At 31.4% G+C, this 12014-nt stretch overlaps 1 protein-coding gene across 1 annotated transcript; it reads right to left on the bottom strand.

Annotated features, from left to right (window-relative positions):
* Positions 1 to 2422: 2422 nt before the first annotated feature.
* On the bottom strand, positions 2423 to 11346 carry LOC131949033 (multiple epidermal growth factor-like domains protein 10). The gene is made up of 10 exons (XM_059310805.1): positions 11172 to 11346; positions 9753 to 9893; positions 8788 to 8925; positions 8194 to 8328; positions 7504 to 7641; positions 6166 to 6300; positions 3700 to 3834; positions 3391 to 3525; positions 2811 to 2999; positions 2423 to 2574 (listed from the first exon to the last, which is right to left on the bottom strand). The coding sequence occupies exons 1-10, from the start codon at positions 11344 to 11346 to the stop codon at positions 2423 to 2425; spliced, it is 1473 nt and encodes a 490-aa protein (XP_059166788.1).
* Positions 11347 to 12014: the final 668 nt, after the last annotated feature.

Genomic DNA, 12014 nt, shown 5'->3' with positions numbered 1-12014 from the left:
AAGCGTGCACACACACGATGAAAAAACATAGAAGATTATGTACCTACTTGAAGTCAAATACATAAATAAGACAAAGTAACAGTTTACTTTTTTATCCTTATTGAAATGTATAATAACTGTCAATGAAATTTAAAAACGTAAGTAAAATATTATTATAATGAGCGTCTCAGAACTCGCCGCAATTGCGCAACGGGCAGAAAATATATTCTGTGTGACATTCCTAACCCATCCCTCCCCACTGCATCGTCACAGTAATGCAACTAATTCACCTAGTGCTTGAAGTAATTTATGGACGGAAAACATTTTTCTATTTAGCCCAAACCGTACAATGTTGGCGTTTTTCGAGCTAAACGGGAAATCGATCTTCATTACATTCAACAACAAAATAGCGCTTTTTGGTGTTTTAGTAGGTAGAATATTTGACCAATAATTAATTGATTTTTATTATATTTAGTGATTGTAAAATGTAAAATTAAATCATTTACTATTGATTAACATTTTTATAATATAAAGTACTAGCTGACCCGCGACGTAGTATACGCCGCCATCTAGCTGTTTTATTTTCTGCTTATCAGCACTTCGTAATTTGTGAATTCAATTCATCAAATACTATTCACGTAATTTTATATTTGCTGACTAATTTTTAACTAAATTTGCATAAGTGGTGAATGTAAAAGTAAAGTAAAGTTCCCTTTCAAACCTGACGGTCTATGGGGCAAGGCAAGTCAAGTAGAGTTCACTTGTTTCTGTGGTGAATGTACAGCCATTAAATTTACAAACCAAAGGAATGGAACTTGGAGAGGACAACAAAGCACTGACTTACAGCAACATAAATAATGCCGAATATTCGATGGTCGACATGGTAATTTCCGAAGCCTATCTAAGTCAATATTTAATTGTATCTCTCTAGTGATATAATTCAAAGTATACACATTTATCATCACATGTGTAGCATTTTTTGTCAAATAATTGGTTGGTTAGATGTGGGCTAAACAATATATAGTGTGTTTCATAACTAAGAGCTTGTTTGTGTGCCTTAATGAAAACGTACCAGAGCACATATGAACTAAACATATAAATAAAAAAAAACTACATTACTCATGCCGAAAAAAAACACATGATTGTTTTGTTAGTTAGTGCAAGAGTGCTTAAGTTAAGTCTAAATAATGTATATGAACTATTGCAAGTTCAAACAACGGGGCCTAATTATAAAGAAATACATCTATAAAAATGATGCAACAAATATATTTTACTCCGTCATGACTACACTTTCTCTTGGCATCGTATATGTACATTCTGGTTTTTGTGTAGGTTAAAATTATCTTAAGGACAGCTTAAACCCCATAATTTGACTTTTTAAAAATAGCCTTATTTTACCTATCTTAAATCGGTTAAAAATAAATATGGCGATGTACTAATTAAAAAACAATCACATTTTGAAACACATTTTGAAGAGAAAAACATCAAAATAAAAAACTAGGTGTCTGTGGTTTGTTCCAGGATGGACAAAGGCTATCGAAGAAAATCCAGAAAAAAAGCAGGCTGAAATCGGCATCAACCGGCCGTATAGCGCATAAGATGTTGACACGTTTCATTTAAATATGTTGAATGAAATCCTGTGAAATCTCACTCAAAACGTATACCGAAACTAAAGATAAATTCCTGCCTTACGCTTTTAGTCAGAGCAATGATCATGCACTGTTGGAATGGAATTCTAAAAATTACATCAAATGATGACAAGAGCACAACTGACTATCTGAATCTCTTTTGTTGTTGTGCGGATTATTGTATCACATTTTCATAATCAATAATTATGAATCTGTATGATTTCCTATCTGTCAGGTTAAGCAAGATGATGGTGCGAACTGCATACTAGCATACATTTCCCTTATTTTACATTATATAAATAAATAAATTAATTAATTAATTAATATATATATATATACATAATATAAACCATTTTGTTTATCAGAAACGTTTTGTTATAACCTTGGAATCTTTACAACAATATATCATGAGAAGTGGGTAACAGTCCATCCGCCAATAGTGACTGAAACGACATTATCTTCTACGGCGTCAGCCAAGATCCTTTCAAGGAAGATTTTGAAAAAAGATGACAGAATGCAAGCTATCGTGTTCGCGTACACAGACAAATACAAACAGATGATTTAGAAAGAAAAATACAAAGATTTTCCTACTCAGGAACATTTTCATTTCCATTTTACTTCCTCAATTCACCTTACACAAGGAAGTAAACAGAAAAAAACAGTATTATTTATCGTTAAGACTTTAATTTTATTTTTGAAATGATTAAATACATATTATAAATATCATTTACAAAAATAATGTATACAAACACACATTTACATAAACATTTAAATTTCTAGTTAATTTAAACCACATTTAAAATGGTACTTTTCTATTATATATTTAATTGATGATAATCATATTTCTCAACATCTTGTAAATTAATCACATCGTAAGTATGAACATTCTGGTTTGTATATGGGCTTGAGTTAACTTGTATGTCAGGCTCCACATTTTCAATTGCCTCGGTATAAGTCTTGTGTTGCTCTGTTAAAAGAAATATTGGCTTGTAGTAATTACATTTTGTTTCTATAAAAGTATTTTCGCATTTAATGTTCTTCTATTTTTCTATTTTTTCTTTAAAGTTTTTATTTCTTAAAATCAGACGAACTCAAAATTTGGATTGAATAAAATACTATAAAAAATTAGTCTATTACGAAGCACATCATTACACATCTTAATACGTTATTACGATAACTAACAACATTATGTGCGTCAGTTACCTGACTCGAGTTTGATACCGGGAATATTTTCAGGCTTTTCCTTTTTTATTATCCGATTTCTTTCAAGTGATAATATCCTCATACGATGTAGAAGTATTGCGGCTATTATAAACAGAAGGGAAGTTACTACAACACCAATGGCCACACCGATACCAATGCTCGTAGACGTTCTGTTATACTGTTCTTTCTCTAGGTGAAAGATAAATGGAAATTCTGGTAAGCTAAGTTTTTTTTTACACTTAAGTATATGATGCATTTTATCATAATGGGACGGCGTAGTCGGATGGAAGGGCGAACGACTGGCAACAAGAAAGTTTCGAGTTCGGACTCGAATCCCTGAGTCCCTGAGTCATTTCAGCTCTGATGGGTACCTGATGAAACGGGTAAACTCTACTGTACCTGTCACATGAGCGTCAGTTCTGAAGGGGTATTTTTGTAAAGCAATCAAACCACTTTTACTTGTAACTCTACGAAGCAATGAAAATATATATTAAATGTAACTATAACACTATTTAACTATAACCTATTTCCTAATCATTGTGCTTGTGTAGAAACTAATAGTAATGAAAATTTTTCTTACCGATTTGACAAAATTTTCCTGTCAAACCAGGATTACATTTTTCACATTCACCATTGACGCTGTCACATTTTAATTGGAAACAGCTGATGGAGCAATTCAATTTACAAAGTTTTCCGTAATGATAGGGATCACATGCTGTCGAAGATATAATCAGCAATACAATTTTTTTCACATGTAAAATATAATTATTATTTAATACTTTTTATGAATAATTATACATTTTATTATTTTACATAAACATTATCATCTCGTTGAGTTTTTAATCTGCCTTATGGAAAGCAACCGACAACCCCAAAACTAGAAACTTACGTTGATCACAGAAATTCCCCACACTGCCAGCATTACAAGACAAACAATGACCATTGACAGGATGACATAGGCTGTTGGTACAGTTGGGACTACATCTTTGTGAGCAGTTGGTGCCGTAATACGTCTCATGGCAAGCTTTTGATAAAATAGTGTTAGTGTTTTATAAGCAAGCTATATTAATATGTTATATATATATATATATATATATATATATATATATATATATATATATATATATATACTAGCCGTCCCGGCCAGGCCCTGCTCTGGCTTCTGTGAAAAACCTTTCTGTTAAAGACCATTACCTGTGTGTTTAGTAATCATCATAAACCCGGCATTGCCCACCCAAACCACAACCAACCAAAACCAAAACAACAAAACGCAAACATAACGCTAACACAATTACAAATACAAACGAAAACAAAAACCTAACAACAAACCCAACCACAACCACAAACGCCAATACAAACACATAGAAAAATCAAACAAAAAAGCAAACGAAAACAAAAACCTAACAACAAACCCAACCACAACCACAAACACCAATACCAACACAAAAAAAACAACGAAAAAGAAAACGAAAACAAACCAAATCCAAACGCAAAACCAACCAAAAACACAAATACAAACCAAAAGAAAAAAACACAAACAAGAACGAAAAAAGAAAGAACAAAAAAGAACCAAATAAAAAAGCAACCACTAACGCAAACCCACCTAAACCCACCTAAACACAAAGAAAACACTAACGCGAACATAAACGCCCGGGGCGAAATCACCTGTTTTAGCTTAATGAACGACTATAGTACCCCAACTTATTTACTTGCCCGAATGCGACAAATGCCCGAATGCCACTTGTGTCCATTCGGGCATTTGTCCCATTCGGGCAAGTGTCCATTCGGGCATTTGTCCCATTCGGGCAAGTGTCCATTCGGGCATTTGTCGCATTCGGGCAAGTGTCCATTCGGGCATTTGTCGCATTCGGGCAAGTGTCCATTCGGGCATTTGTCGCATTCGGGCAAGTGTCCATTCGGGAAATCGGCCTTCGGGCAAACGGCATTCGGGCAAGTGTCTTTCGGGAAATCGTCCGGCTCCCAAGGCAGGGTTTTATACTTTCACCATTGCTGTTCCTGCTGGTCATAGAAAGGATTATGATATTGTCAACAAAGAAAAAGCGAAACGGTATACAGTGGACACTGTGGTGCCAGCTGGATGAGCTGGACTTTGCTGACGACCTGGCCGTTCTTTCTCACACACAACAGCAAATGCAGGATAAAACCAACAGGGTTGCTAATTTTTCTACATATTGTTTAAAAGCAGGGTGGGACAGAAGCAGGCATAAAAATAAGGACGGACAAGGCAAGAGCAGTCTTCAAACAACTAAAAAATGTTTGGGGTTCTGGAGATTTAACCCTTGGAATATAAATCTGGATCTTCAACACACTAGTACAACCTGTTTTACTCTATGGAGCTTAAACATGGAGAATAAGAAAGAAAATATAATTATTTATAAACGCATGCCTCAGAAATATCCGCGAATTTGATGTCCTAAAACCATAAGAAATGATGATCTATAGCAGGGGTCTCCAAACTACGACCCACGGGCCGGATGCGGCCCGCGAGGTCCTCTCACCCGGCCCGCGGAGATCTTTTTGTCCTCGGAAAAAAATGTTTGTTGGAGGTGGCTGAGAAACTTCAAAACAATTTGAGAATGAAGCTTTCTGCGCAACTACTGTTGCCCACCGTGTTGCAGACATTGGTGAAGACACTGTGACTAAAATAGCGAAAAATGCAAGCAAATTTTGCAATGTTTCAATTGCAATGGATTAGTCGCTGGACAGGTGTTACGATGTTTCACCAATGTCTGCAACACGGCTGGCAATTGTATTTGCATCCAAAGCTTCATTTTCAAATTGTTTTGAATTTTCTGGGCAAAGTCCCTCAGCCACCTCTAACAAACATTTATTCAGTGGACAAAAAGCCGCGGGCCTGATGAATAGACTTCGCGGGCTGCATGCGGCCCGCGGGCCGCAGTTTGGAGACCCTTGCTCTACGCCATAAATAACAATACCCTGTATACAAGCCGGCGGCTGATGAGCGTCTTTACATCCTTTGTCACAGTCTCCATTAAACCTGTTACAGGTGTTGTCTATACAACGATCTTTACAGCTTTGGTTACAACTGATGCCCCAGATCTGATCGCCATGAAACTTGGGGGGGGGGGGGGGGTTGATTAGAACAGTCCATGAAAGGGTTATACAAAAAGTCATTTTTAATTTCGTAAGGGCGGCACCCCGGGAGGGAGCGATTTTTCTCTCTGCGGTATATAAAATTGAAAGTCGGATGCGGTTCGACACAGTTCATCAAAGTGCCATGAAACAATATTCCAGACAAGAATTCTATGAAAAAACTTTCAAAATCATACAACAGTTTACAGAGATATATTTTGTCAGTCACTCATACACCTACCCTGTTCACAAAAATTCCCCACACTGCCAGCATTACAAGACAAACAATGACCATTGACAGGATGACATAGGCTGTTGGTACAGTTGGGACTACATCTTTGTGAGCAGTTGGGGCCGTAGTACGTCTCATGGCAAGCTGTTTTAAATTATGTATTAGTGTTTAATAGGCAAACTATATTAAAATATGTTATTGATTTATTTATGATGTATTTATTTATTTATTTATTAAATGTATTTATTTAATTATTTATTTGTTTAATTATTTATTTGTTTATTTATTTATTTATTTATTTATTTATTTATTTATTTATTTATTGATATTTATTTATTTATTTATTTATTTATTTATTTATTTATTTATTTAGTTATTTATTTATTTATTTATTTATTTATTTATTTATTTATTTATTTATTTATTTATTTATTTATTTATTTATTTATTTATTTATTTAGTTATTTATTTATTTATTTATTTATTTATTTATTTTATTTATTTTATTTATTTTATTTATTTTATTTATTTTATTTATTTTATTTATTTTATTTATTTTATTTATTTTATTTATTTTATTTATTTTGTTCATTTTGTTTATTTTGTTTATTTTGTTTATTTTATTTATTTTATTTATTTTATTTATTTTATTTATTTTATTTATTTTATTTATTTTATTTATTTTATTTATTTTATTTAATTTATTCTATTTATTTTATTTATTTTATTTATTTTATTTATTTTATTCATTTTGTTTATTTTGTTTATTTTGTTTATTTCATTTATTTTATTTATTTTATTTATTTTATTTATTTTATTTATTTTATTTATTTTATTTATTTTATTTATTTTATTTATTTTATTTATTTTATTTATTTTATTTATTTTATTTATTTTATTTATTTTATTTATTTTATTTATTTTATTTATTTTATTTATTTTATTTATTTTATTTATTTTATTTATTTTATTTATTTTATTTATTTTATTTATTTTATTTATTTAATTTTTTTTTTTATTTTTTTATTTATTTTATTTCATTTATTTATTTTATTTTTTATTTTTATTTTTATTTATTTGTTAATTTTTAAAAATATTTATTTATGTACTTATTTATTAAGAGACATGTATTGATTTAAACCCAACGCACTTGATGCTTATAACAGAAAATTAAAAAAAATAACAAGAATTAATTTTATTTGCTTAATGATTTTTATATGCCTAAGCGTAAGTTTATAGGAATGTGTATGTATAAATACGTTTTGAGACGTTTATTGATACATTCGTCAAAAGCTACTTAAACCAAATACGTATTGTCGTCATACTCTACACCATAAAATACACTACCCTGTGTACAAGCCGGCGGCTGATGAGCGTCTTTACATCCTTTATCACAGTCTCCATTAAACCTGTTACAGGTGTTGTCTATACAACGGTCTTTACAGTTTTGGTTACAACTGATTCCCCAGGTCTGAGGCTCACAGGCTGCGAAACAAGGAAACTCTCCTAAAAATTCTTTGATGTTTTACATGTCTGAGAATTAATAAAAGTAAAATTATATTACTGCATATTTATTTATCTATAAATATATAAGCAATGTATGTGCGTGAGTTTGTCTTTTATGCATTACTACACCTTTTATCATATCGCCATGAAACTTTAGGAATTCGTTAAGAATGCTCCTGGGGAGGTTCTTGCAGAGGAAAAAAAATCGTAGGTTGGCGCCCCGGCAGAGCGCGATTCAATTCTTCTCTATAAATGATCTATACAAAAGTCGATTGCGATTTGACACCGTTCATCTGATCGCCATGAAACTTAGGGAGGTTGATTAGAACAGTCCATGATTTCGTAAGGGCGGCACCCCGGGAGGGAGCAATTTCTCTCCCTACGGTATATAAAAATAAAATTCGGATGCGGTTCGACACAGTTCATCAAAGTGCCATGAAACAATATTCCAGAGAAGATTTCTGTGAGAAAACTTTCAAAATCACACAGCAGTTTACAGAGATATATTTTGTCAGTCACTCATATACCTACCCTGTTCACAAAAATTCCCCACACTGCCAGCATTACAAGACAAACAATGACCATTGACAGGATGACATAGGCTGTTGGTACAGTTGGGACTACATCTTTGTGAGCAGTTGGGGCCGTAGTACGTCTCATGGCAAGCTGTTTTAAATTATGTATTAGTGTTTAATAGGCAAACTATATTAAAATATGTTATTTATTTATTTATTTATTTATTTATTTATTTATTTATTTATTTATTTATTTATTTATTTATTTATTTATTTATTTATTTATTTATTTATTTATTTATTTATTTATTTATTTATTTATTTATTTATTTATTTATTTATTTATTTATTTATTCATTTATTTATTTATTTATTTATTTATTTATTTATTTATTTATTTATTTATTTATTTATTTATTTATTTATTTATTTATTTATTTATTTATTTATTTATTTATTTATTTACTTAAGAATTTTTATATGCCTAAACGTAAGTGTATAGGCATGCGTATGCTTAAACAAGTTTTGAGACGTTTATTGATACATTCGTCTAATGGTCCTTAAACCAAATACGTATTGTCGTCATACTCTACACCATAAAATACAATACCTTGTGTACAAGCCGGCGGCTGATGAGCGTCTTTACATCCTTTATCACAGTCTCCATTAAACCTGTTACATGTGTTGTCTATACAACGATCATTACAGTTTTGGTTACAACTGATGCCCCAGGTGTGGGCCTCACAGGCTGCAAAACAAGGAAACTCTTCTATAAAATTATGTTTTACGAATTTTAGCCTGTATTGTTATTTATTTTATATGAATCTTTCAACATGGCTTTCTACTACCTAATTATAGGTTTAATTAAGGATTTTCTTTTCAAATTTAGTTTCTATGATTTACTTAGATTCAATTTTCAAAATTAACATTATTATTTTAAAGGTAAGTCTATGCTATTTTAACAAAAAATCAAATGGGGCATCAATGTTGTTCTCTGTGCCGACCTCGTTAATCTTAGATCCAATATGCATTATATCAATTACTTAGTCGATGTTTTCAAACACAAATATGTTGCCATTGTTTTTAGCTTAATATTGATAGCATAAAACAATTTTCGGTTAGCCTGCTATACAATTACATACAAATATTTCCATCGAAAAGTATTGCCGACATAAGGAAACCTGTCATTTTTTCGTACATGTATACCAGTTTAAAAGTAGCTTCATCAAACTATCTGTGATTTACATTATCTAAATTTATATGGTTATTATAAACATATATTTTACCAATGTGGTCATTACTGTCATCTAGATTCATCAAACTATCTTTGATTTACGTTTTCTAAAACTGACCGATTAATGTAAATATGTTAACACACACACACACACACACACATATATATATATATATATACATATATATATACATATATATATATATATATATATATATATATATATATATATATATATATATATATATATAAATATATATATATATATATATATATATATATATATATATATATATATATATATATATATATATATATACATATATTAATGTGTAATTTACCCTTTTGACAAGCCTCCCCATAGTACCCAGCCTTACAGCCAGAAGGACATCCTCCAGTAGCAACAAAACAAGCCTCGTCTGTAGCACAGTTACAAGTTTTCTCACATTCTAGGCCAAACTTGCCGGGATCACAGTTACAGTCTGGATAATAAACGCCTCTCTGTTAATCAACTGAATGTTTGTAGTAACCTAGTATTTAGAATTCAAGATAACAAAAGTAGGCCTACTATTTTTTTTTACACTTAAGGAAAAAGAATATAGTTAGATGGTTGTGCCATCTGAGTGATTGATTTTGGACAGGTGGAAAGAGAAATATAAATTGAGACAATGATGGGGATGGTGGAATTGTAGATATTGATGTTAGGATTGAAATTAAATGGAATGGGATGGTTAAGAAAGCTTATCAGTCTTATCAATGATAAGGACATTATGATTTTTTTCTTTGAGCTATTTAATAGAAATAATAATTTAAAAGCAACTACAGTTACTATTAACTTTAAATATCATTATTTATTGATTAGGCAATAAAAGCAAGGGTTAATACTTTTTATGGAACCTGACACTTGATTCTTCACTTTATTGCCTAATTTTGTGAAATATCAATTAACCGCTTATTTTTCAATTTTTTTTGGAAAACCCTAACGTTATCTGCTTTGACACCTTGTTATGATATATGTTTGACTAGATAAATTGGTGCGCATGAATGCTGGTGCGAAGCTAAAATATTGAACGAGTGAAAGTGTGACGCGGTACGCAAGAAAGTGACGTTTTAGTGTGAGTTCGTTGTTGCCGGGGAAGAAGCTTGGATTAGTCTTGTTCTTGTTGTGTTAGGAGGATGTTGTAATGTTGTCCAGTCTTAGTATCGTTTGTTCAAGTCGTCCGATGTCCATTTCTTATAGTGCAATAAATAGAACTAGTAACCAAGGTAATTCTGTCAAATCATTTGTATGCGTTAATGTCGTCGTGCTTCAAGATGAATTACTGAATAGCAAGATATAATAAAATGGTAGTGGTATCTGAATACTATATTGGATCAAGTAGTTCTACCCTCTCACTGCATAGCTGCGGGACACATATACAACCCAGTTATTACACACCTGTAAAACTCAGCACACATGCTGCACCTACATTAGTCATAGTAAATAATTCACTAAATAGAGGTGGACATGAGGATTACTGTGAAAAAGTTAATGGCGATTGATAATACGAAGACAGATCATAGAGAAACTGCAATTATGGTATCAATGTTTATTCTGATCTTATTAAAAAAATATATGATAGAGATCAGATAGTGCTGGATGTGGATAAACTAATTGAACAAGTTGTTTTTGGATAAAGATTACAAATTTTATTAAACATTATAGTCATTAATTAATATAATTTAATAAATAAAGACATATGGATAATAAAATACCTTACCTCCGTATATTTCGACTTCACATAATGTCAGATAAGTTCCAAATCCGTTATCATAAGTTGCAGTGACTCTTGAAGACTTGACCAAGGTTGTTGGTGTAGTTAGTGTATAAAGTGATTGGTTAACATTCGATCTGTCCTGATGCTCAGCTATCACTTTATTATGGTCGTCCAACATTTCAAGTTTGAAGTATCGAAGTCGATCTAATCGTAATATACATATCATTCAGGACGGCAGGTCATAATGTTTGGAAAACCTTAACTCCGCTGGCAATGTAAATTCGTATAATAGGGGGTACTTAGCATGTGCAATACCATAACCCATTTTCTGCTAGCGTCCCACTTATGGGACGCTTGTAAAAAATTGCTAAAATTTATTAAAAACTAGTTAAAACACAAATTATGTTTCATTGTATTTGAAAATGGTTAGACTATTGAATTTGTGTGTGTTTTGTGTAAAATTGTTAATTTAGAAAATTTTTATTGCGCCGGCTTAGCAGGACTTGTCAAAATGGCGGAAAAAAGAAAACATGCGCACAGGAAAATGCATATCTTCTAAAATATTAACATTTTAAGTGCAAAATACATTTAAAACTTGTAGCAGTACCATATTTCTATCTGATAAAAATTTAACAATAACAATTTTTTTACTACTTCGTTATATCAAGTGTACAAAAAGCGTCCCATAAGTGGAACGCTAGCAACGAATGGCCCCATGTAGATTGTTACACAAACGTTACATTTATTGGACACTAGCGAGAAACACAGATGCAAATATTTATGTTAAATGGTTATTTATGGTGAAACAATTGTTGACTTTGTTAACTGCTGACTTTGGGGTGTTAA

Source organism: Physella acuta, unplaced genomic scaffold, assembly GCF_028476545.2.
Source record: "Physella acuta isolate Inbredline_101_S28 unplaced genomic scaffold, ASM2847654v3 ptg000061l, whole genome shotgun sequence".
NCBI classification, from domain to species: Eukaryota; Metazoa; Mollusca; class Gastropoda; family Physidae; genus Physella; species Physella acuta.
Note: the sequence above shows the minus strand (reverse complement) of the source record. Positions and strands in the feature narration are given on the sequence as shown.